This window comes from Schistocerca cancellata, chromosome 1 (assembly GCF_023864275.1).
Source record: "Schistocerca cancellata isolate TAMUIC-IGC-003103 chromosome 1, iqSchCanc2.1, whole genome shotgun sequence".
In the NCBI taxonomy this organism is placed as follows: domain Eukaryota; kingdom Metazoa; phylum Arthropoda; class Insecta; order Orthoptera; family Acrididae; genus Schistocerca; species Schistocerca cancellata.
In genome coordinates this window covers 188,191,550-188,219,522 of record NC_064626.1, presented here as the reverse complement: position 1 = coordinate 188,219,522, position 27,973 = coordinate 188,191,550, and the positions used below count along the sequence as shown (strand labels likewise).

At 44.9% G+C, this 27,973-nt stretch overlaps 1 protein-coding gene across 1 annotated transcript in view; it reads left to right on the top strand.

The window, feature by feature from the left end:
• The window catches only part of LOC126162381 (EGFR adapter protein-like), a 1,239,193-nt gene that overhangs the window by 1,120,235 nt on the left and 90,985 nt on the right, over positions 1 to 27,973 (top strand). The window contains exon 5 of the mRNA XM_049918894.1: positions 6,483 to 6,557. Within this exon, the coding sequence (XP_049774851.1) occupies positions 6,483 to 6,557 (75 nt within the window). The remainder of the gene's footprint in view (positions 1 to 6,482; positions 6,558 to 27,973) is intronic.

The following is a 27,973-nucleotide window of genomic DNA, read 5'->3' as shown; positions in this document are numbered from 1 at the left end:
AACATCTTTCTTTTATACCCTGAATTTCAGTTTAATAATTACAAAATTTACAATTTAACGATTTGGTACTGCAGAAGCCACCATTCATATGCATTATCAGCTGGGTCGGCAACTTTCTCCGCTCAGGGACTGGGTGTTGTGTTGTCTTCATCATCATTTCATTCACATCCGCTACACAGGTCGCCAAATGTGGCGTCGAATGTAGTAAGACCTGCGCTAAGGCTGCCAGACCTGTCCCGTAAGGGGTTTCCCGGCCAATGACGCCAACCGCTCATTTCCATTTGCCATCAGATATCTGTAATAACAGTATTTCTAACTGTTTTCACATTACAGAGCAGCACGCATTTGCGTAAAACCGTTTATTTGCTGTAGACTTTAAGTGGAATAATTATAACTGAACGAAAGCTAAATTGAAGTACAGGTCTCCGTTCTTGGGTAAATATCGTACCTATACTATTCACAAACCTCCTACATTAGTTACCATACTGCCAACAATTCCCGATCCACTACATTTTGTTGCAGACCACACACCGAGCGTACAACGCAACATATCGAATGGACTAAACTGATAAATGTTAACGGTCATGCCGGAGTTTGCTTAGAAAATCACCTTCACACAAGAATTAATAACTAATGATATAGTTCATTCTACATACACAGCGAACGTTAGAAAATTTGACATACCGTTTAACTTTTCGTTTTCCGACTAGGAACGAATGTTGTAGTATCATCAACATCTCGAGCGTTTTCGAGATGTGGAGCTTCAAAGTTTTACGATCTTATTCAATACCACATGGGAGTGCCACCCGTCTTATCGACATACAGTTGCGAGAAGTCTAATGCAGCCATGCACATTCATGAAACTGGCCATCCCATACTGGGAATTGATGAGGACATACCAATTTTGCATACACAAGATAGCGGAAAGAATCTGGATCTTCTAGAACAATTGGAGACAGAATAGCGTTGAAATCATAACATTAAGTGATCAGATTGCAGGTGACACAAATAACTTTTTCAAAATCTCTTTTTATCATCTATAATCAGCAACTTCAAACTATACCGTTAGCTTTCTTTTCATGACAATATTCGAATTTTCGGACAACCTGGCATGGTTACATACAATCTTTGTTTATCGGTATCTCTTTGATTTCAAGTTTAGATTCACGAAGAGCTCAGTCGCGGTACTTTTGTCTTTGTATGCGGGAAGTGGGTTTCATGAAGACACACGGACCTTGCGTACACATCGCTGTAATTGTGGCGCTGCCTGTACCCGTGGATAATTTATTACATTCCATTTTTAAACTGCTCTTTTAGCTGACGGTGATCAGTATGTATAACTTAAGGGAAGTAGCCACGTTATTTTAACTTTCTTGCACTTGGTTATGGTTTCGGTCGCTTTCAGAGGTTCTTGTACAATAATACTAAAGACGAAGGATCACCCATGAAACGCACTATTTCTAGTGTTTTTAGTATTATAAATAGGTAGTTGACCCGACATTTTAACACTGACTTTTACAAACACGATCCCATATCCATGAAGGATAAAATCATAAAAGTATGTCCTTACTGCGTAGCAGTCTTGTCATTTTTTCCTAAACTTACACCAAACACTTGTATCACTGTAACGAATCATGTTTTTTTTCGGAAACGAGCAAACATAATATTAATATTCATTGCAGTTCGCGACGAGGTCAATGTGTAATAAAGAATCTTCACACTTTTATGTCTGCCATGTGATGAATACTTTGATCGACAAGTCAAGTATTTCGTGAAGCGATTGCAGAATGACATTTACATAGTCACTCACCAAATTTTACAAACATACTCCTATGGGAGTATGTTATATCTAACCAAAAGAATGCAGAAACCCATACTGCACTTAGCAATTCAACCTATATAGTCCAAGGACATTATTCTTCCGTCTCACACACAACAAGCAGACTCCGTCCTTTTTAAATATGGCACTAGCATTGCAATCTATCCACGCATACATACAGAAACAGGAGAAACGGTAAACACGTCGTTAATATTATCATTTACTGGTTTTCTGCGAATGGCCTCATCTTCAATTTTAAGAAGACACATCATATTCAGTTCTGCACGCCTAAGTGTGCTATACCAACCATAAGTATAACACATAGTGAGGAAATAATAGCCGGCCTTTGTGGCCGAGCGGTTCTAGGCGCTTCAGTCCGGAATCGCGCTGCTGCTACGGCCGCAGGTTCGAATCCTGCCTCGGGCATGGATGTGTGTGATGTCCTTAGGGTAGTCAGGTTTAAGTAGTTCTAAGTCTAGGGGACTGATGACCTCAGATGTTAAGTCCCATAGTGCTTAGAGCCATTTCAACCATTTGAGGAAATAATAAATAGCGTCGAAAATTATGTTTCCGTATTGATGGGAATTTAAACTGGAAAAAGAAAATTTTGGAACTCCTAAAACAACTTAGCTCAGCCAGATTTGCAGTTAGAATAATTGCTAATCTTGAGGAGAGACAAATCAGTAACCTGATTTATTTTGAATATATTCGTTCAATAATGTCGTCACATGGAACAACGTTCTGGAACATCTCATTTTTAGAAAGAAAGGTTTCATTGCTCACAAACGTGCTGTTTAACAGTAATGTGTAGTGCTCACAGACGATCATCTTGCAGACATCTGTTTAAGAAGTTGGGCATTCTGACTACTGCTTCACAGTACATCTTTTACTCCCTCATAAAATTTGTTGTAAATAGTCCACTACAGTTCAAAAGGAACAATGATGTACATGTCTTCTGGTAAACCTTTCGGGATGTAAGGTCGTGGTCCATGAAACTCTTCAGCTCCTAACGTTTCGTCCAGAGCTGCGCTGGACATCTTCAGAGGGGTGTTTCTCCTCCGGTGAGTCTTGCCGACTGACGGGGCAAGACTCACCGGAGGAGAAACACTCTTCTGAAGAAGTCCAGCGCAGCTCTGGACGAAACGTTAGGAGCTGAAGAGTTTCATGGACCACGACCTTCCATTCCGGAAGGTTTACCAGAAGATATGTCATCCGGTCGTGAAAGCCTTCATACAATGATGTACATGGCTACAATACCAAAAAGAATAATGACACCTATCACTCCACATTAAATTTGTCTTTAGCACAAAAAGAGGTGCACAATGCTGCAACCAGAATCTTTGATCACTTGCCCAGTGTTATAAACTGTCTGACAGACAGCAAAGTAAAATTTGAAAACAAACAAAAAATTTCTCCTTGTCAACTCCTCCTAGTCCGTAGAAGAATTTCTATTACTATAATGTGTAAAAGTTAATGGGTAGGAATTAGCTACTCATATCTGTACATTTTCTTTAAAAAGAAAGAAAAGACTCTAAATGTTCAACATGTAGCCATATTTAGAAATTAATTTGTGATGTGAATGTAAAATGACTCGTTCCACGTCATAATGACTTACCGTGCACATGACCCGTGGAACATGAAACTGTCTTCTACACTTTTGCAAAGTCGGTGGGAAATACCATCTCTGAGGGTTGCTTTATTCTTCACTTTCTGTTACTATGGTAGTTGACAGCTCCGTTAAAAACCAATACCTGAACGCCCATTGTTTTTAAATGTTAATGAGCTATGTTTTACGTTATCATTATTAAAAATAATTTGGAAATTTGTGGTAAGGTCTTATGGAATGAAACTGTTGAGATCATCAGTCCCTAAGCTTACACACTACTTAATTTAACTTACGCTAAGGACAACACGCACACCCATGCCCGAGGAGGACTCGAACGTCCGACGGAAGCCGCACGACAGTGGCAAGGCGCCCTGGACAGCGCGGCTACCCCGCGCGGCGCATTGAAAATAAAATCTAGGCGTCACACAGAGCCGTGCACGCAACGAACATGGTGGAAGCCTGTGCTCTATTTTTCATGTTTTTATAGTAGATGCTACAAGAAATGCCATCGGTCTTCCGATGACGACAAGCTGCCAAATTGAGTAATTTAGATATCGATATCCCCGGCGTAGTGACGTAACGTGTCAATAAAGGCAAGTTTTACGGTTCAGACTGCATACCAGTTAGGTTCCATCTGGATTTTGCTGGTGACATAGCTCATTTTTAGGAGTCATATACGTACAACAGCTCGATTGACGAAAAATCCGTACATAAAGGCATGAAAGTTGCACAGATCATACAAATAGCCAAAAGTGGAAATTGACCCTGAAGAATTACAAGGCTATCTAATCCACATGAGTACTGAAACGACCCCGAAAATATTTTCAACAGGTGGTTCCCCAAACCTTTTACATGTTTGAAAAATGACGTCTTACCGTCTTGAGCTGCTGGTAAAATGCTGTATTTATACAACCAGTTTCAGTTTTCTGACCATCGTCAGGTTCCTGTGTACCAGATACAATCTACATATACCTACCTATAGGCAGACCGGCACAAGACACGACACAATATTCTAATCTGCCGCGTACGATGACTGAGCTTGCACCAGCTCTCGACGACTGACGCTTTCGAAGAGTGTTCAACAGACTTGTACGTCTTGGAATCTAGATTTCTCGAAAGCGATTGCGAAACGTATCGCACTACACCAAGGTAGCAAAAGTCACAGAATAACAACATGCATATAAACAGATGACGCCGGCCGGTGTGGCCGAGCGGTTCTAGGCGATTCAGTCTGGAACCACAAGACCGCTACGGTCGCAGGTTCGAATCCTGCCTCGGGCATGGATGTGTGTGATGTCCTTAGGTTAGTTAGGTTTAAGTAGTTCTAAGTTCTAGGGGACTGATGACCTCAGATGTTAAGTCCTATAGTGCTCAGAGCCATTTGAACCATTTTTTTGAAACAGATGACGGAGGTATCAGGTAAACAACGTATAACAGCTCATAGTATTGACAGAGCTGTTACTTGTAGTCAGGAGATTCATGTGAAACGTTTCCGACGTGATTACGGCCATCTGACGGGAATTAACAGACCCTGATCGCAGAATGGTATTTGGACCCAGACTGCTGGAACATTCCATTTTGGAAATGATTATGGAATTCAGTACTCCGAGATCCACAGTGTCAAGAGTATGACGACAATGTCACATTCCAAACATTACCTATCACCACGAACAACGCAGTGGTAGACGGGTTTCACTTAACGACCGAGTACAGCCGCGATTTCGCAGTTGTTAGTGCTAACAAAGAAGCAACATGACAAAACGCAGAAATCGATGTGGGACTTACGGCTAACGCATCCTTTAGGAAAGTGCGGCAAAATTTGACGGTAATGGGGTATGGCAGAACACGGACCATGCGAGTGCATTCAATAAGGGCATAGCATCGCCTGCAGCGCCTCTTCTGGGCACGTGGCGATATCTGTTGGATCCTAGAAATTGGAAAACCGTTACCTGGTCAGATTTCAGTTGGTAAGAGCTGATTTCGAGTGCGGCTCTGACCCCATGAAATCATAGACACAAGTTGTCATTAAGGCACTGTTGAAGCTACTGTTGACTCCATAATGGTGTGGACTGTGTTTACATCTAAGCGACTGTGTTTACATGTACGCGACTGTGTCGTCTGGTTCAACTGAATCTATCATTGACCGGAAATAGTTATGTTCGGCTGCCTGAAGACCATTTACAGCCAAACAAAGGTGGAAGTTTTGTGGATGACAACGCGCCATGTCAGTTGTTCGAAACTGATCTGAAGAAGTGCTGGGAAGTTTGAGCGAATGATTGGCCATCCAGATCGCCGATAGGAGACCTGTCGAACATTTGTGAGACATCAGTCCGTGCACAAATTGCTGCATTGGCAAAAATTTCGCAATTATGGACGGCTACAGAGGGGCATGGATTTCTTCATGGGACTTCCAACGACTTGTTGCTGCGTGCGGTTGCTGCACTACCCCGGGAAAAAGGAGGTCGGACATGGTGTTCGTAGGTATCCCACGACTTTTCGCACCTTAGTGTACAATAGTATTTGCTATGTCTACGTATGTACGACAGTCGTGCAAAACAGTGCAAATTCTGTGACCGGTTGGTTATATGCGGAAGGAGAATAATTGAAGGTGGAATCGTTCTCCACTTCTCGCACACGAACTTGAACAATACAGATGCTAGACGAACAGAATATTTGTTTCCCCGTGCGGCATTTACACTGGTGGCTGACAACAATTGGGACGGCGGAACAACAAGAGATTACTGGGCATGCTGCCAGCGGCAAGTTTCGCTACGATAGTCTGGTGTTCCGCTCGCACGCCCTCTGTGAACAGCCCGCACTCGATGTGTGTGTGTGTGTGTGTGTGTGTGTGTGTGTGCGTGTGCGTGTGCGTGTGCGCGCGTGCGCCAGAGGGAGGTGGTGAAACTGAAGAGATTTCGCAGTGATTACGCGCTCCTAACTGGACCGCGGGAACATTGTTAGCGCAAATTAGAGCGCGTTCGCGTAATCCATCAGGCCGATCGGTGGGCCGTCCATTAGGGCAGCCGCTAACCAGAGGTGTGTCTGCTCTGTTTGCAGGGCACGGCGCGCACCAAACCAGTGCTTCTCGTCATCTCGCTGGCAGGCATCAAGGTCTGCACTCCCGACGGAAAGGTAAGCCAACCTGATCTCTGTATCCAATGCTTGCACCTGCTTGTCAGCAGCACAGTTGCCTGTTCACTAATGCTGTTTACCTTGTAGTTGATAGCAACTGCTGCTCTTCTTTTGAAGCTTTATTGGATTTTGTTTTTAACCAAACTGCTCCATTTATTATATTTCTGCACGTGGAACCAAAGGCCCTGTAAGTTTTTTTAAGGAACTCTTTTTCCTGCCTAGTCTTCTTTTGTTTTGATATAAGCATTTATGGCGAATTTTCTAACATTAAATTCTAACATATAAATTGTAACAAGTTTTTATGTTAAATAAATAATGCAATCACCCTAGTCATCAACAGCCTTTTGCCACCTAGTGTGCAAATTTTCAATGCCTGATCGCTAAAACAAATTAAAAAAACGCGTTTTTACCATCAGCTATTTTCATTTGTACCTTAATATTTACCGGTCTTGGTCGTGGACCATCTTTACAAGATCATCCATGACCTAAACCGGCACATACTAAGATATAAATAAAAGCGCTGATCGTTAAATTGCGTTTTTTCAGTGTCATAACGGCTATTGAATGTCACCCACCCAAAAAATTAAACAAAGTTGGTTATTGAGCAAAATATTTGGAGATCACTTTTTGGATATCATCAACATTTTCAACTTTTTGCCGCTTAGAAAAGAAAGTGTTGCAGCGATCGGAGTATACCGAAATCCAGTGGCGCAACATCGGGTGCGTATGGTGGGTGAGGAAGTACCTCTCATTCCGGTTCATTATTTTTTGCGTGGATTCGTCTTCTGCAGTGCTGTCTTGCATTATCGTCTTGCAGAATCACGCTTTTTATGTTGACATTTGCTGAGTCCTTCCTCTGAATAAAACAGGTCCCGTTCGTGTCGATGGTCGGTGCCTTAAGGAGCGTAGACATTAATTATGCTTGTCACCATGGCAGTGAGTGCCATGCCCCGAGTTGATGGAAGGAAAGCGACGTCGGTGACAGAAATCCCGGCGAGGACGTAGATGGCCATTCAACGGCGGTATAGCCATTGATATCTGGGAGACCAGCCAAGTGAAATTCCTGCAGAAGGGCGAAATCCTTCTGCCTAAGGTGGATCTTAAACCTGCAGCGTATGTTTTTGTTGTTGATAGTTGCTATTCGGTAGGCTTGGTGGCGGACTGCTAGACGCTGGTCCACTCTGGCGTCAGTTCAAATGTGTGGGTGTCACAGTGGAACATTATCCTGCTCGCCCGCATGGGATTCTGGGGAGAGTATGATTAGTGGATCGACCCCTACGGCGCAAAGTCCCGTAACGGGTCCAGCTCCTCGACGTCCTCCTTGTGCACGCCGTGGAGGCGGGCACAGGTGTATCGTCCATTTTGTACGCATAATGATGTAATGGTTCGTAATGTAGTGTCAGCTGTGATATTTCCATTAAATGTGATATGTCCATCAGCATCCGCATGGGGCGGCGGGGAGACGGGCGCTGGCACACCGGTAGATGTCTCCGCGCTCATAACGTCTTCGTCGGCAGTAGCGGATTCGGGGGCGTCGTGCTGCTCTCCGGCTGCGTCATCCTAGACTTACAACATCCCCCCTTGTCCGGAAACGGTGCGTCGCCTTCTTTTGCGACGTTTTGAAGAACATTGTTTCCTAATGGGACCCTCCGTGTACGACGACGTAAGGGAGTGGCGTCGTTGTGGCAGGAAGGCCGCCGTAGGTACGATGAGCGAGTCGATCTCCATCGTGTCAGCGGCCGGTCGCGTCGGCACCGTCATCGCGGCGTCGATGGCCGGCGGAGGCGGCGGTCCGTCCGAGGCGCTCTCCAGCGGGATATGGTTGGGCTCATTTGTGGCGTCGTTTGTGGCGTCATGGCGACGTTGCGAAACGGTAGGAGAAGTAAGGACAGCGGCGTAGGTCACTGGTAGCACCATGGATTGTGTCGAGGGTTGTCCTTCGGCAGCTGGAGGTTGCGTAATACTGCGTTGTAGTCTTTCGGATCTTAGGTGGCCTTCTTTCCCACACCTGGAACAGGTCCGAAGCTGGCCGTCGTATACAATTATTGCACTGCATCCGCCGATCTGTACGTAGGACAGGACGTGGCTTTGGAGGTCAGTGGTGACCTGCTGGACGCCGTTTAGGACAAGATATGTCCGAAACTGTGTCCACTCCTCCGCCGTATGGCCGTGGACTGTGCCGTATGGTCGGAGTGCCTCGACGACTTCTTCTGCACGAAGTTGGGATGACAGTTCGAAAACACGAATCGTACGCATGCCTAAGCCCGCGTGGTCGACGGTTACCTCCCCCACATTGCCCCGTTTCGTGTCACGTCGGATGCGTTCGGACGCCTCGTCGCTAATGATTTTAACATAGACCGTGCTGCTCACGATCGACAAATTTATGCCGATGATATCGGTCGCCAGGAACTTCACTTTCTCTCGCATTAAACGCTCCGCCTTGGGCGGTTCGGCCCCAACCCTCACCCTGGCCCATGAGTACATCTCATACCAGACGAGTGTAGCCCCAAATGTTTCCGTGGTAGAGTAATTATAGTGTATGCCTACGTGGAGACGGTGATGACGATGTCTGGGCTTTGGGGCACTCAACTGCGCGGTCATCAGCACACATACAAAGTCCCAATTTTTACACATTCCGGTGTCTTTTTACACAGTCCACTTTGGCCACTGTCACGAATGATGATGATGATGATAATGCACACCGGACCTCGAAACTAATCCGCCGGGCGGATTCGTTCCGGGGACCGGCACGCCTTCCCGTTGGGGAAGCAGTGCGTTAAACCGCGCGGCTAGTCGGGCGGGTAGTGGGTACCATTAAAGGCAATATGTCACCATAGGCTACGGAGAGTGAAGAAGAAGATTACGATCCTTATTTTTTAAAATAATTGTTCCATTAACCTAGGGACATGGTCTTCAATATTTCAGTTTATCGAGATATTACGAGAATTAAGCGTAGAGGAAAATGCTGTTCCACTTCTGTACATTCGGCTGTTTAAAAAATTGTATTAAATTTTTGTATAATTTGTGAAAACCTGAAGAACACCTACGTCGTGTGCTGCATCTGGTTTGGTACATTACTTTTGTGACATCACGTTCTACATCCATATCTACCCATTGCACATGCTGGCGGAGGGTACTTTCTGCCACTAACAGTAACAAGCTTTTCTATTTTGCCTATATGCCTCTATCTTCTCCTGGCACTGCGTTCTTTATATGAGATGTATGTTGGGGAAGTAGAATCGTTGAGCAACTTGTAGCAAATACCGGTTAACCAAACTCCCTCAACAGCGTTTCGCGAAAGGAACATCCTCTTCCAAGAGATGACTTCCTTTTTAGTTCTCAGTGCATTCCCGTAATTATCTCGTACTGATCGAATGAACCAGTAACAAATCTGGCAGGACCCTTCAAGAATAGCTTCAGTATCCTTTTCTGATCCTACCTGTCGGCAGTCCTAAAACAGGCAAGAAGTTCTCAAGAATTGGAGGCAAGAAAGGTCTATGCGCCACATCATTTACAGGTGCGCTATAGTATTTTCTCAATAAACTGAAATCAATTCATCATTGCTACAAATTATCTTACAATCTCGACTAGTCGACAATGCTCCAACATAAACAACTCAATCATCAACCAACAGTTTCATGTTGTTGCTTCTCCTATCTAACATACGTATAATGAGAACAGAAGGAGTTCTATCACTACTCCTTAGAAAAATCTTAACATTACGTTTCTCTCTGGTGAATACTCACCGTCGTGGACTACATACTGAACTTTATCATCCAAAAACCTTTGTAGATAGTGACATGATTGAGAACCTATTCCATATCATTAGCTCTTTGTTAAATAATCTGTAGACGTACAGCAGCAAAAGTGCCGAAAATCTATGAACATGAAACCCGCCTGTTGCCTACGTTCATCGTTCGTAAGATATCGTTTGTGGAAAGGGCGAGCTGTGCTCCACACGGGCGGTGCTTTGTAAATCCGTGCTGATTTATGGATGGAATATTTTCTCCCGCTGGGAAATGCATTGTGTGCAAGGACCCTGCACAAAAGTTACGATATGGATATTGGTCCATAATTTTGCGCTTCCGTTGTTTTCGCCTCTTATATACGGGAATAACCCGGTCGCGTGGGGCTGCTCGCTTTGCGAGATATTCACGATAAGGAAGGACTCAATTTCGCAGAGTACTCTCTGTAAAACGGAACTGGAATTCCATGCGAATGGGTCGCGTAGTTCTTGTTCTACAGTTGCCGTTGCTTCTCATCGCCTGCGACGGTTATTATTATGTCATCCATTTGAGAATTCGTGTGGTGATCGAACTACGAAGGTATCTCTGTAGAATCTTCCAGTGCGAATGAACCTTAAATACCTTTTTCAGACAAATGTTTTGTTATTACTTACTCCATTCTCGGGTTGTACAATGATAACATTTCGTCTCGTGAGAAACTTATCAAGCAATCATCTGTTCAAAGAGAGAGAGTAGGGGTGCCGGCCGCGGTGGTCTAGCGGTTCTGGCGCTGCAGTCCGGAACCGCGGGACTGCTACGGTCGCAGGTTCGAATCCTGCCTCGGGCATGGGTGTGTGTGATGTACTTAGGTTAGTTAGGTTTAAGTAGTTCTAAGTTCTAGAGGACTTATGACCTAAGATGTTGAGTCCCATAGTGCTCAGAGCCATTTTTAGAGAGAGTAGGGAGGACTAGAAACTGTGGATGTTTTTTTTGATTTTGCGGGTTGTTTATATCTCTTTCGGTTGGTTTTTGCAACCTAGTATCAAAGACTCTCGATTCTTGTATAAATCGTCTTTCATTTTATTCTTTGGATACCCTTCTCCATTCGATTTTTCCATCCTGCACAGTATCTCCATCTTTTACTCTTGTATGGTGGTTGAAAATAAAGTATATGTTTTGACCACCGTTTATTACCTAATTTCATAATATCCCTATACAATTTTAGATGTATTTCGCCTCTTCGGTGACGTTCATGGGGGTTTTCATTTCCTTCCTGATTTCTATATTTTGGGAACTTCCCTTTCCGTGAAGCTGTGCTATTTCTTGGCAAAAATCCATTTACAAGGCATCAGGTCTTCTCATATCTTGATTTTGTCATTTCTCTGGATTCCGGTCCATACATACAACTGATTCATATAACTGTTTTTCTTCTTAATTTTATCCAGTCAAAGGATGAAGTTCGGCTTATTGATTGCTTATTTAGCTTGTGCTGTCCTCTGCTTTCTTTCTTGTTTGCTGGAACGCTGATCTGAGTTCACAACTACAAGATATTTATACTTTCCTCCTGCCCCATTAGTATTTACAGCTATGATAATGTCATGTGATTGACTTCCTATACAGAGATATTTTGTTTTAGAGCAGTTTGTTGTTAATCTGGCTTTATTGTATGTTTCTAAGACTTTATTCATCATGCTCTACATCATAGTCATCTGTAGTCAATATTATTTGATTATCGACACACGGTAAACTGAACAGATAATTTCCGTCTGTGTGTAGGTCCATTACTCCATATTTTTCATCGTTTCTTTCGAATTAATCAGGAAATTTCCCTTTCTGTTTTAATACTTGTCTGTCATCCGTCGAAAACTTTTTTTATCAGAAGCAACATTTGTATTTATTGTGCTCTCACCAAGATATCATAGTAGATTCTTTATCTGTACAGTGTAACATGTTTTACGTAAATCTATGAAAATAATATGTGTATCTACACCCGGACTCTCTTTTCAAGCATGTATTTCATAGTAAGTGGGTTGTCTAAACAGGATCGGCTGTGGTAATACCACTCCGTTCTTCCTCTATTATGGTATCTGGTTCCAGATGATCTATTATAATTCGACCATACAGCCTTACCACTGCTGCTATGAGGCTATTTCCCCTATCGTTGTTGTAATTGTTTTTGTTCGTTTGTTACGAAATCCTGCCAAACGGCTTTTTTCATTCTTTTGGGGGATCTTCTTCTTAGATCGAACATAATTTGAATTATTTTTAGGATGTTTTATGTTGCACATTTTATCTGCTCTTTGTAATTTCTTCCTGGACCTGGATATTTTCCATTTTCATTCTTTCATTGAGTTTTGGTAATTCGTTCACGGACACACTTGGTGCTATCCTCTCCTTAATCGTATACGATTTTGTCTGTGAGAACTATTCCCGAACATACTTTAATAGTACTTCATCCATTCCTCCATTTTTGCCAATGGTACATTTGCGTTGTTTTCTCCTGTAATCTTAGGTCTTTTACTATTTCCTCGGCTGTTTCTAATCTTATTCTTACTAAATACGTATATCTCTTTACTACCTAATATTTTTTATCAGAATTCATTTTTAGCTTTTTATATCCTTTTTCCATCTCTCTTCTGACTCTAACGTACAGTTTCTAGTCATCATGATCTTTTGTAGCTAAACATTTTTCATAAGCCTTCCCTTTATCTTGCACCTGCTCTTCCATATTCTGATGCCACCAGTTGTTCTGGTAGCTGTATTTAGGGATTAGACCTAATGCTCCACAGACCGCCTCATATAACACATGTTTTAACTGTTGGTACATAACTTATCTTCCTTATTTTTTCCTACTAAACATAATTTGAGTAGGAATCGAATACACTCATTCCTGAGAGGCGCTAAGTTATAATTTTGTTCTTCAAGGGAATTGTTTGTATTCTGAGTCTTATTTATTTCTTTTTTTGTTTTACATATTTAAAGAATATTTCTGCCTTCAGCAGCAGATGATGTGCTACGTTACGCTTCCTTGTGGACTCATATCCGTAGTGCAAAGTTAGGATCTTTGCCTTAATGTAATGTTGTCTATTATAGAACAAAGTTGTCATGTAGGTTGAAAAACATCTGTATTTATGGATTCATTTCTGGCGAACTTCAGTTCATATCTCGGCGAATATAGACCAACCTCTCGCCATTGTTATTTGCTATATTCTCTCTAAAAGGCCCTGCACATCCTTGCATTTAGGTCTCCAAGCAGTATTATTTCTTTTATTTTGCTTATATTCATTAGAGCGTCATCATCCGATCCTAAAAGTCATCTTTACTGCTCATTTCCATATCATCTCGTGATACATTTTTTTCAATTTTTGAGTCAGCAGTCTTCTGACTTCTTTAATATGGCTCGCCACGAATTCCTTTATCTAACCGGGGTAGGATTTGCACCCTATGTCTTCAGTTATTTGTGGGTTATATTCCAGTCTCTGTTTTTACTTACAGTTTTTACACTGTACAGCTTTCCATATTTTACTTTACTGGCTGATTCCGCAGAGAATTTCCTCGTTACTGACCTGTCGGATGATCTAATTCTCATATTTCGTCTATGGCACCACTTCTGAAACCCTTCAATTCTCATATTTTCTGGCTTTGTTACAGTCTAAGATTTACTACCATGCAATGCTGTTGTCGAAACGTACGTTCTCAGAACTTTGTTCCTCAAATTAAGGATCATGTTTAACGCTAACAGTCTTTCCTCAGCCGGAAATTTCCCTCTTTGCACGCGCTAGCTTGCTTATTATGTCCTGCTTGCTTCATTTATTATTTTGCTCCCGAGGTAGAAGTATTCCTTAACTTCCTCTACATCATGGTCACCAATTTCGATGTTAAGGTTGTCGCTAATCCCGTTTCTGCCACTGCCAAGTACTTTCTTATTTCTTCGGTTCACTCTCAGTCCATATTCTCTTTTCGTTCTACTGTTTTATCCGTTCAACACGTCTTGTAACTCTCCTTCACTGTCTTTGAGGATAGCAATATCATAAATGTATCTCATCGTTGATATCCTTTCACTCTGTTTTAATCCCATTCCTGTGTTTCAGTCTAGATTGAACAATGGAGGCGGAAGGCTACACCTTTGTTTTGCCCCATTTTAATTCGAACACTTCGTTTTTGATGTTATAGTTCCCACTTGGTTCTTGTGCATATTATATATTATGCGCCTTTCTCTATAGCTTATTCCTATTATTCTCAGAATTTCTAACGTCTTGCACCATTTTACATTGTCGGAGGTCTCTTCCAGGTCGACAATTCCTCAAATGTTGATCCATTTTCAATCTCAACCGTCAGAAGATTTCCGAAAGCCAAACTCATCACCGAGCGAGGTGGCGCAGTGGTTAGCACACTGGACTCGCCTTGGGGAGGACGACGGTTCAATCCCGCGTCCGACCATCCTGATTTAGGTTTTCCGTGATTTCCCTAAATCGCCGGGATGGTTCCTTTGAAAGGGCACGGCCGATTTCCTTCTCCGTCCTTCCCTAATCCGATGACATCAACGACCTCGCTGTCTGGTCTCCTCCCCCACAACAACCCAACCCAAACTGATCGTAGCCTAACAGATCCTTAATTTTTTTCCATTTCTATGTGTATTATTCTTATCAACAACTTGGATACATGAGCCGTTAAGCTGATAGGTAGGTAGGTCTCGCAGTTAATTTCCCTTGCTGCTTGTGTGAACGATGCTTCTCCGAAAGTCTGACGGTATGTCTCCAGAGTTATAGATTCTGAGCACCAACTTGAATAGTCGCTAACTTGCCACTTCTTATGATTTCAGAAATTCCAAAGTATGGTTACGTATCTCTTCTGCCTTATTTGAACGCAAGTTTTGCACAGTTCTTCTAGCTACTGAGTCGAATACCGGATCCTCTACGTCTCTCATATTGACTCCAGTTTCTTCCTCACTCACGTCATCAGACAAGTCGTTCTCCTCGTGGAGGCCTTCAGTGTACTCTTGCCGCCTATCTGCTTAACAGTGGAATTTCCATTGCACTCAAAACGATGACGTCCTCGATTTTAATGTCACCGAAACTTGTTTTGACTTTTCTGTATGCTGAATCAGTCGTTCCGACATCCATTGCTTTTCCAATATCTTCACATTTTTCGTGCAGTGATTTCGCTTTGGATTCCCTTCGCACACTACGAACTGCATTCCAAAGTTACTTTGTATTAGTGAATTACATTGGACATGTTATACTTCCTTCTTTCTTCGACCCATTGAACAATACCTTCTGTTATCCAAGGTTTCCTCGCGGTTACCTTCCGTGTATGTACACTCCTGGAAATTGAAATAAGAACACCGTGAATTCATTGTCCCAGGAAGGGGAAACTTTATTGACACATTCCTGGGGTCAGATACATCACATGATCACACTGACAGAACCACAGGCACATAGACACAGGCAACAGAGCATGCACAATGTCGGCACTAGTACAGTGTATATCCACCTTTCGCAGCAATGCAGGCTGCTATTCTCGCATGGAGACGATCGTAGAGATGCTGGATGTAGTCCTGTGGAACGGCTTGCCATGCCATTTCCACCTGGCGCCTCAGTTGGACCAGCGTTCGTGCTGGACGTGCAGACCGCGTGAGACGACGCTTCATCCAGTCCCAAACATGCTCAATGGGGGACAGATCCGGAGATCTTGCAGGCCAGGGTAATTGACTTACACCTTCTAGAGCACGTTCGGTGGCACGGGATACATGCGGACTTGCATTGTCCTGTTGGAACAGCAAGTTCCCTTGCCGGTCTAGGAATGGTAGAACGATGGGTTCGATGACGGTTTGGATGTACCGTGCACTATTCAGTGTCCCCTCGACGATCACCAGTGGTGTACGGCCAGTGTAGGAGATCGCTCCCCACACCATGATGCCGGGTGTTGGCCCTGTGTGCCTCGGTCGTATGCAGTCCTGATTGTGGCGCTCACCTGCACGGCGCCAAACACGCATACGACCATCATTGGCACCAAGGCAGAAGCGACTCTCATCGCTGAAGACGACTCGTCTCCATTCGTCCCTCCATTCACGCCTGTCGCGACACCACTGGAGGCGGGCTGCACAATGTTGGGGCGTGAGCGGAAGACGGCCTAACGGTGTGCGGGACCGTAGCCCAGCTTCATGGAGACGGTTGCGAATGGTCCTCGCCGATACCCCATGAGCAACAGTGTCCCTAATTTGCTGGGAAGTGGCGGTGCGGTCCCCTACGGCACTGCGTAGGATCCTACGGTCTTGGCGTGCATCCGTGCGTCGCTGCGGTCCGATCCCAGGTCGACGGGCACGTGCACCTTCCCCCGACCACTGGCGACAACATCGATGTACTGTGGAGACCTCACGCCCCACGTGTTGAACAATTCGGCGGTACGTCCACCCGGCCTCCCGCATGCCCACTATACGCCCTCGCTCAAAGTCCGTCAACTGCACATACGGTTCACGTCCACGCTGTCGCGGCATGCTACCAGTGTTAAAGACTGCGATGGAGCTCCGTATGCCACGGCAAACTGGCTGACACTGACGGCGGCGGTGCACAAATGCTGCGCAGCTAGCGCCATTCGACGGCCAACACCGCGGTTCCTGGTGTGTCCGCTGTGCCGTGCGTGTGATAATTGCTTGTACAGCCCTCTCGCAGTGTCCGGAGCAAGTATGGTGGGTCTGACACACCGGTGTCAATGTGTTCTTTTTTCCATTTCCAGGAGTGTATGTCTCTCCAAATTCTGTCACTGCGCTTTTTAGAAATAGCCGTTCCACTTCAACAGAACTGCCTGCTTTATTGTTCATTATGGCAGCATTTGTGTAGCATCAGAGAACTTCAGACGCCTTTCACCATTTACTCAATATTTGAGTATCCCACTTTCTTTCACACTGATTCTCCCTCACGAGTCTCTTAAACTTCATCTTACTCTCCGGCATTAATTATGATCCGAGCCTATATCTGCTTCTGGGTACGCCTTACAATTGAGTTTCTGATTTCAGAATCTCTAGCCGAACTTGATGTAGTTCAGCCAGAATCTTCTCGTATCTCATGTTTTCCAAGTATACCTCTGCCTTTTGTGATTTGTGAACAGTGTTTCCACTAATATTACTTGAAATTTGTTGCAGATTTCAGTCTTCTGCTCTTTATTCTCACTGCCAATTCTCGAAGAAGTTTCCTGTAATTCTTTGCGCTATTCCTTAGCTTATTACAGCGTTCCAGTCCCCAATTATAATCCAATAATCAGCTCCTCTTACAGACAGAATTACACATCCAATATCCTAACATACTCTCTGCGTCTCCACATCTTCTAGCTGTGACGTAGGCACCAATACCTGAAATATTGCTGTTGGGGTTGGTTTGCTGTCGTATCAAAGTGAAATAAGAAAATATATTAAGCTTATATTGTAGGATTTCGTTTGAGCGAAAGCCTAAAAAATGTTACAAGGTAGAACACTGAGTAATTTGCGGTATTGCGCTATGTGGTCGAAAGAAGACGTCACAGACACCTCAGTGATAGGGACACAGTAACTGGTGATAATACGTCATAAATGTAACGGCTCTTGTCCAAATTACAGGCTAAGTAATGCAGAAGAAATTGTTTTCTGTACCCAACATACTCAGGTGAGAAATACGTCAGTCCTCTCGGGCACTAGTCGCATGGGGACCGTGAGATCCTCCATGACGTCAGGTATGGTAGTGCTGAAACGACGGATTCCAAACGTGTACGTCACTCGTACGGTCGTGACCAGTGCGATAGCAGAAAAGTAAACAGGAGTCTCCACAGTCCACAATCCTGTCACCGCCGGTGGTAGATGTTTCTTTTCCTATAGAAGGCATAACACGCTTTTCTCACAAAAAGTAACATGCAAATGCGACTTCTGAATAAGAAGATCCGTGTAGCCTTTCCTTGTATACGGAGTGCCTAAACTCATACCTATGAGGGGTGTTCAATAAGTAATGCAACACTTTTTTTCTGAAAGCAGGTTGGTTTTATACAGGATTTCAATACCATCTTATTCCCCACTCTTTTGGCTAGAAGACTATATTTTTCAGCATAATATCCGTTCAATGCGGCTTCCATACGACGCCTTATTGGGAGAACTTGTATAACCGCATGGTACCGCTCTACTCGTCGACGTCAGAGACAACATCATGCTGCATCAGTAACCTCTTTATCATCCCCACTATCCACATACTGCTTCATTTGGAGATAATCCTTTATTGGGCCATAAACATGACAGTTGGCAGGTGTGAGATCCGAGCAGTAGGATTTTTAAGAAAGAACTGTCCAATGAAATTTTGTGAGCTCCTCTCGGATGCGCAGATTTGTGTGAGGCCTTGCTTAATTCAAATAGCTCTGAGCACTATGGGTCTTAACTTCTGAGGTCATCAGTCGCCTACATAAACCTAACTAACCTAAGGACATCACACACATCCATGCCCGAGGAAGGATTTGAACCTGCGACCGTAGCGGCTGCGCGGTTCCAGACTGAAGGGCCTAGAACCGCTCGGCCACCCCAGCCGGCCCTTGCTTAGTAATGGAGAATGAGAAGACCGTTTGCATTTCTGTGGCAACGATAACGTAGACGTCGTTTCTTCAATTTCCTGAGGGTAGAACCATATACTTGAGAGTTGATCGTTGCGTCATGTAGGAGTACATGAAACAGTGACTTTAACGGCTGAGTGTGCGACTTTGAACTTTCTCCTCGGACAAGAGGTGGAGTGGCGCCAATCCATGTACTGTTATTTCGTTTCCATTTGAAGTGATGAACTACTGTTGCATGGCGTGTGACGATATTCGACTAAATATTATCACGACCAGCTTCGTGCCGCGCAAGCAATTCCGCACAGATAATTCTTCGTTGCTCTTTATGTTTTTCAATTAGAAACCCAACAGTCACACACTTTTGAGTACCACAACTGGTGGGCGAGTGTTTCAGGACTGTCAACGGAGGCGTTGAACAGCAAAGTGTTTTGCTGCCATCCGCCGATCTCTTCGAATGATAGTGTCGCACGTTCCAACACTGCAGGATCAGAGCTGGCTGTGTGCGAGCGGCCGGCACGTGGGAGATCGGACAAGTTGGCGCGACCTTGCTCCGATGATGGTAGATATTTCGCAAAAAGACTCACCGTGATTTTATTAACTACCAGGTCTCCGTAGAGAATCTTCAAGCACCTGTGTATATCTGCTATGCTGTTGTTTTCCTCCTAAAGAAACTCAATTACAGTTTGTGCTTGGAACGCACTGAGCCGTGCGTGGTTCGTGTTCCCGCCATCATGTATTTTACACCCTGATTTTAACGTTACTTCCACCTCACTACGTTAATTTAAATTGCTACTGTCACTGAGTTGCTGCTTTGCCTGACCGTGAGCGGCGTTAGCTGCACGTATCGATGTATCCCCTCTCGTAGGCCGGCAGAAGTGGCCGTGCGGTTCTAGGCGCTGCAGTCTGGAACCGCGAGACAGCTACGGTCGCAGATTCGAGTCCTGCCTCGGGCATGGATGTGTGCGATGTCTTTAGGTTCAAAATGGTTCAAATGGCTCTGAGCACTATGGGACTCAACATCTTAGGTCATAAGTCCCCTAGAACTTAGAACTACTTAAACCTAACACACTCCCATGCCCGAAGCAGGATTCGAACCTGCGACCGTAGCAGTCCCGCGGTTCCGGACTGCAGCGCCAGAACCACTAGACCACCGCGGACGGCGATGTCTTTAGGTTAGTTAGGTTTAACTAGTTCATAGTTCTAGGGGACTAATGACCTCAGAAGTTGAGTCCCTTAGTGCTCAGAGCCATTTGAACCCTCTCGTAGTATGTTTGCTCGACTGCTGTTACTTCCCAGTCGTTGTTTGTCGTAAGCCAGTTCGGATAGGGAGTTCGGGTCGCGACTCCGGGCTGCCAGTCAGTGGTAACGCGTCTGGAGCGCAGTCCGGACATGCCAGTCGGGGAGTTGCAATGCGGCACTGTGCAGTCGCGTTCAAGCAGTGTGGTCTGCGTCGACATGGCTCACCCGACCATTGCCGCCACTCAGCACTTGAGCCGGGCCACGGTCTTGGTGGATCGTCGGTCGGTCGTCCTACCGGACGTCGCATTTTGGCTCGCCGAACGTTCAAGAGTTGGCTGTGTCTGTGCTCATCGACTCCTGACGTGTCTTCGTGCGTGCCTAGTTACTGCTGAGTATCGTTCAGGTCTTCGTGCATTGTTTTTCAGGTTGTGTCTGTAGTTGGCGTTATGTCCACTGACGACTATTTTATATATAGTCGGCATTCTGTAGTGGTCGGTCGGTTGCTGCGGACCAGGGAAGCTACCCCAGTGCGGTGCAGTCGCCTGGGTCCGCTGCCGGTCCCTGCGCAGTGTCGGAACGTGCGTGGAGCTGTCCGATTGCTACGAGCTTCGTGGTTAACCGACCCAGGGCGTTAAAGTGGAGTAGCGGTTTCAACTACCAAAGCCACGTCCATTAATGTTGTGGTGGTTTGTTTCGGTGGTTCGCTATTGGGGAGGTTTTCCCGTGACCAACACCGAGTACTTCTATTAATGAAATTTTGCCGCCATGCGGTGTGCAGTTAACTATATTGGTTGACTACAATTCGCGTGTACCCGCGGAATTTTCTGCCTCGTGGCCGTTAGTGTTCTGATTACCAGCCCTGACCACTGACGTAAATTCAGGCAGTGTTCCTTTGGGTGAAATTAACTATATTACCGTATATCAAATTCAAGTGTACCATTGGAATTTTCTGCCTTTTGGTCGTTAGTGTTCCGGTTACCTGCACTGGCCACTAACGTAATTTCAGGCAGCGTCGTTTCCTCACCTTTTGTCGCTGTCCAACCTGGTGTGTAATTTTGACAGCTAATACATACATCATTGTGGATTATCACGTTCGTAACCTTTTGTGTTTGAATTCTCATTTACTCCGTCGTGGCAAGCAAGCGGTTGGTCGGTCGGTCCGTGACTGTCTCTTGGTTGGGTTCGCACGAATGAAGTGTAGTTGCACTCACCACCTGTCTCGCATAAGTGAACGAGGACAGATCGATCCACTGGATACTCCTGAGTGCCGTTCTCTTAATTATCCTTTTGGCAGTGTTAATGTTATTGTAATTTAACTCTATCTTATATTTTTAATTTGGCAGGTTTAGTTGTGGGCCTTCAGTCCTCGAAACATGTTCTCAGAGTTTTATTCAAGACCAAACCTTATAGTCTTCTGCTCTTGAAAGGTTATTGTAATTTCCTTTGAAGGATTTTACAAGTTATTATTGTGGGACTTCCGCCGTTGGTGTTTCAAAAGGAAATTTTTAAACTTAATGTATTGTTTTACGGATTGTTGCAATATATATTTCCTTAATTTGCAGAATTTAACCTTCCGGCCTTCAGCCATCTTATTGCGTTTGTTTATCTCTTTCTGTGCACCTTGTGGGCCATCAGCCCCGTTAGCATATTAAAACATTGTGGCATTGTGCCTTCAGTAATCATTATATTATATTTGGAATTTTGAATATTTAATCCGGCGGCCTCCAGCGGCTCCGCATGCTGATCTCATATATGTATACGATTTATCTTATTCGTAAATTTACCTGTGTCTTATGCCTTTTCAAAATTGAAGTTATTCTAAAGCATCTGATTGGAGGCCTTCGGCCGCGAAGCAAATTTAATTCTTTCAAAAGTGTATTTGTGAACTAAATGGCCGACCGGTGTGGCCGAGCGGTTGTAGGCGCTACGGTCTGGAACCGCGCGACCACTACGGTCGCAGGTTTCGTGCCTCGGGCATGGATGTGTGTGATGTCCTTAGGTTAGTTAGCTTTAAGTGGTTCAAGTTCTAGGGGACTGATGACTTCAGCTGTTAAGTCCCATACTACTCAGAGCCATTTGAACCATTTTTTTAACTAAATGATAATAAATTACAATTGTGAAATGAATCCAACCGCACTTCCTTGGCCCCTTCCACAATCCTAATTAACTGTTAGCCCTGAGTGATTTAGCGGGCATTTCACATACTTCCGTTGCAGACACCATTTTGAAGGCTACTTATGCCGGCCGGAATGGCCAGCTGTTCTAGGCGCTACAGTCTGGAACCGGGCGACCACTGCGGTCGCAGGTTCGAATCCTGCCTTGGGCATGGATGTGTGTGATGTCATTAGGTTAGTTAGGTTTAATTAGTTCTAAATTAAGTTGCATACTGTTCAGAGCCATTTGAACCATTTTAGAAGGCTACTGAACCGGGAAAATTCCACGTTGTCCCTGAACAAATTCCCCCTTTTTTTCCAACCGAAACTGTTCGAGAAAAAAATGTGTTGCCTCACTTACTGAACGCCCCTCGTGAATTGACTGAAGTGAAATTCGAATCATTCCTTGTCCAAGCAGGTAGTACACGTATCTCGAACGTCCACAATTCCTTTGCACGTACTTCCGTTCACCCCCTGGCAGTATCTGCAGAATGAGAATGCAACGCAGACTCCAGCTCCGGAGGTATAATTCTGATCCCGCTGGAGCGGCTAAACTGATCACTGCCCTGGCGGAACGCTGTTAGTGCCCTCACGTGGACGGGAATTCCAGGTGGCCCGTGGCTATTCGTTAATTGCATTGGGACAGTGCGCAGGCGCGAGACACGCCGCCGACAGTGCAGCTCGGGGCCGCCACAACGCCTGCCAAATGAAGCGCGTTAACCCCGTGCGCGCCGCGAAATTAGCCCCGCCCAGGTCCATCACGGCGGAGCAGCGGCGCGTGTGCGACCGCTCCGGCTCCCCGGTTGCCCAGTGCCATTAGGCACAGCGAGAGCATAAGGGAGTACCGGGCGCGCGTATCGCTCCTGCGTTAGCACGAGAGCCGTCTGTCTTCTTCCGAACCTTTCTTTCTCCACGACTGCAAAATCGTGAGATGTTGTGATGCTACACGCTGAAGTGTTGGTGATGAGACTATAATAAATTTTGAATGCTTGGATTACGGAAGCTGAAGCGCTTCAAGTTTAAATTCATTCAGAAACATTGGTAAATAATACACCACTGGCCATTAAAATTCCTACACCACGATGATGACGTGCTACAGCCGCGAAATTTCACCGACAGGAAGAAGATGCTGTGATATCGAAATGATTAGCTTTTCAGAGCATTCACACAAGGTTGGCGCCGTTGGCGACACCTACAACGTGCTGAGATGAGGACAGTTTCCAACCGATTTCTCATGCACAAACAGCAATTTACCGGCGTTGCCTGGTGAAACGTTGTTGTGATGCCTCGTGTAAGGAGGAGAAATGCGTACCATCACGTTTCCGACTTTGATAAAGGTCGGATTGTAGCCTATCGCGATTGCGGTTTATTGTATCGCGACATTGCTGCTCGCGTCGGTCGAGATCCAATGACTGTTATCAGAATAGGGAATCGGTGGGTTCAGGAGGGTAATACGGAACGCCGTGCTGGATCCCAACGGCCTCGTATCACTAGTAGTCGAGATGACAGGCATCTTATCCGCATGGCTGTAACGGATCATGCAGCCACGTCTCGATCCCTGACTCAACGTTTGCAAGACTACAACCCTCTGCACGAACAGTTCGACGAAGCTTGCAGTAACATCTACTATCAGCTCGGAGACCATGGCTGCGCTTACCCTTGACGATGCATCACAGACAGGAGCGCCTGCGACAGTGTACTCAACGACGAACCTGGGTACACGAATGGCAAAACGTCATTTTTTTTCGGATGAATCCAGGTTCTGTTTACAGCATCATGATGGTCGCATCCGTGTTTGGCGACATCGCGGTGAACGCACATTAGAAGCCTGTATTCGTCATCGGCATACTGGCGTATCACCCGGCGCGATTGTAAGGGGTGCCATTGGTTACACGTCTCGGACGCCTCTGGTTCGCACTGACAGCCCATTTAACAGTGGACGTTACATTTCAGATGCGTTACGCCCCGTGGCTCTACCCTTCATTCGAACCCTGCGAAACCCTACTTTTCAGCAGGATAATGCACGACCGAATGTTGCAGGTCCTGTACGGGCCTTTCTGGATACAGAAAATGTTCAACTGCTGACCTGGCCAGCACATTTTCCACATCTCTTACCAATTGAAAACGTCTGGTCAATGGTGGCCGAGCAACTGCCTCGTCACAATACGCCAGTCACTACAATTGATGAACTGTGGTATCGTGTTGAAGCTGCATGGGCAGCTGTACCTGTACACGCCATCCAAGTACTGCTTCACTCAATGCCCAGGCGTATCAAGGCCGTTATTACGGCCAGAGGTGGTTGTTCTGGGTACTGATTTCTCAGGATCTATGCACCCAAACTGCGTGAAAATGTAATCACATGTCAGTTCTAGTATAATATATTTGTCCAATGAATACCCGTTTATCATCTGCGTTTCTTCTTGGTGTAGCAATTTTAATGGCTACTATTGTATTAAAAATTTTGAATGTTTAGATTACGGAAGCTGAAGCTTTTCAAGATTAAATTCATTCAGAAAAGTTGGTAAATAAAAAATGTCCAAATTTGCATATACAGCATTAATCACAAAAAAAAGCTCTAGTGTTTGCAGAAACGACATGTATCTTTGGACAGGGCATATCTTCAAGTTTCGATTCGTAGTAAGCGTCATGGTGTAATGGCACTAAGGGGAAAGCATGTCAGAGCATGTAGACCAGGGACAGCTAAGACTATGCCACGCGAGCAGTGCGATGGCAGGAGAGCCGCAGCTGTCACACCCGTCCCCACACTTTCCCCATTGGTGCGCCAACCACTCTGGTTAGTGGAAGGGGGTGTAAGTAGGCTGTTTAGGTTTTTATGTTGGTAACGCCACGTAGAGCTCTGTATGAAAATCACCGACTGTGCTGTGTGCAATCTGTGGCTGGATGGCATTGTTGGAATATTTGCTATTGTACGAGGTTTCCTTCAAGTTCTAAGGCCTCCGTTTTTTTTCTAATTAACTACTCACCCGAAATCGATGAAACTGGCGTTACTTCTCGACGTGATCGCCCTGCAAACGTACACATTTTTCACAACGCTGACGCCATGATTCCATGGCAGCGGCGAAGGCTTCTTTAGGAGTCTGTTTTGATCACTGGAAAATCGCTGAGGCAATAGCAGCACGGCTGGTGAATGTGTGGCCACGGAGAGTGTCTTTCATTGTTGGAAAAAGCCAAAAGTCACTAGGAGAGAGGTCAGGTGAGTAGGGAGCATGAGGAATCACTTCAAAGTTGTTATCACGAAGAAACTGTTGCGTAACGTTAGCTCGATGTGCGGGTGCGTTGTCTTGGTGAAACAGCACACGCGCAGCCCTTCCCGGACGTTTTTGTTGCAGTGCAGGAAGGAATTTGTTCTTCAAAACATTTTCGTAGGAAGCACCTGTTACCGTAGTGCCCTTTGGAACGCAATGGGTAAGGATTAAGCCCTCGCTGTCCCAGAACATGGACACCATCATTTTTTCAGCACTGGCGGTTACCCGAAATTTTTTTGTTGGCGGTGAATCTGTGTGCTTCCATTGAGCTGACTGGCGCTTTGTTTCTGGATTGAAAAATGGCATCCACGTCTCATCCATTGTCACAACCGACGAAAAGAAAGTCCCATTCATGCTGTCATTGCGCGTCAACATTGCTTGGCAACATGCCACACGGGCAGCCATGTGGTCGTCCGTCAGCATTTGTGGCACCCACCTGGATGACACTTTTCGCATTTTCAGGTCGTCATGCAGGATTGTGAGCACAGAACCCACAGAAATGCCAACTCTGGAGGCGATCTGTTCAACAGTCATTCGGCGATCCCCCAAAACAATTCTCTCCACTTTCTCGATCATGTCGTCAGACCGGCTTGTGCGAGCCCGAGGTTGTTTCGGTTTGTTGTCACACAATGTTCTGCCTTCATTAAACTGTCGCACCCACGAACGCACTTTCGACACATCCATAACTCCATCACCACACGTCCCCTTCAACTGTCGATGAATTTCAATTGGTTTCACACCACGCAATTTCAGAAAACGAATGACTGCACGCTGTTCAAGTAAGGAAAACGTCGCCATTTTAAGTATTTAAAATTCCATCTGCCGTACGGTGCTGCCATCTCTGGGACGCATTGACAATGAACGCGGCCTCAGTTTAAAACAATGCGCATGTTTCTATCTCTTTCCAGTCCGGAGAAAAAAAATCGGAGGTCTTAGAACTTGAATACACCTCGTAGTGTTGGGCAGTTGGATGTGAACAGCGCGTAGCGTTGCGCAGTTTGAGGTGAGCTGCCAGCAGTGGTGGATGTGTGGAGAGAGATGGCAGAGTTTTGAGAGCGGACGATCTGGAGGTGCGTCCGTCAGAGAAAGGAAATTTGTAAGACTGGGTGTCATGAACTGATATATATAAAATGACTGACACTATTAAGGTAAATACATTGTTTGTTCTCTATCAGAATCTTTCATTTGCTAACTATGAGCCGGCCGGTGTGGCCGTGCGGTTAAAGGCACTTCAGTCTGGAACCGCGTGACCGCTACGGTCGCAGGTTCGAATCCTGCCTCGGGCATGGATGTGTGTGATGTCCTTAGGTTAGTTAGGTTTAATTAGTTCTAAGTTCTAGGCGACTGATGACCTCAGACGTTAAGTCGCATAGTGCTCAGAGCCAAGCCATTTTGCTAACTATGCCTATCAGTAGTTAGTGCCTTCAGTAGTTAGAACCTTTTATTTAGCTGGCAGTATTGGCACTAGCTGTATTGCAGTAGTTTGAGTAACGAAAATTTTTGTGAGGTAGGTGATTCATGAGAGGTATAGGTTATTGTTAGTCAGGGACATTCTTTTGTAGGGATTATTTAATGTCAGACTGCGTTGCCCTAAAAAAATACTGTGCGTCAGATTACTATTGATCAGAATAACTAAAGAGAAAAATGTCTGAGTACGTTCAGTTTTGCTCAGCTGTCTGAAAATCAAATAACGTAAGAAGGTGACCAGCACATTCATTCTTAATTTTTCTAAGGGGACGATTCATCGAAAGTGGGGGAAACGGATAATTCGCCGCACTTAAATGCCAATTTAGGAGAGCTCCATATTACATGGTTTTATATTTCATATTTCTGAACAACATACATAAGAAAAAATATTTTTTTCAAAGTTATTTAATTCGTTTTGGCATGCTGAAGATAAGAAATTTTAATCTTGTAAAAATTTTCAGCATACAGACATACGCAGACAGTTCTACAGGTGAAACTGAAACTCATTCTAGGTTTTTGCACTGAGGTTGCAACGTAATTCTAGCGTATTTAGTTTCACAAATGAAAAAAGCCTTTGACCCAAGTATTTTGATAATATCTCATTATCAGCCTCTTTACTCTTCCCGCGTAAAACAATGTAGACATCCTGGACAGTTTTAGTGTAAAAGAATTTCTACTTTAAGTGGGAATTACAGTGCAGGTCAGTCCGGTCCATCCGCACATGCGCAGGCGCGCTTCCAGCCGAAACATCAAACGGTATCGTAAACTGCACGGAAACACATGTTAGATCGGCGCTCTTCAAAGCGTTTAGAAAGCTGTCGTTGTAATTCTTACAAGACCACAATGAATTCTTCAGACTTCACGTTTGCTTGGACGTCATGTGCCTACGGAAATGGACAGTAGCCGGCCGTGGTGGCCAAGCGGTTAAAGGCGCTACAGTCTGGAACCGCACGGCCGCTACGGTCGTAGGTTCGAATCCTGCCTCGGGCATGGATGTGTGTGAT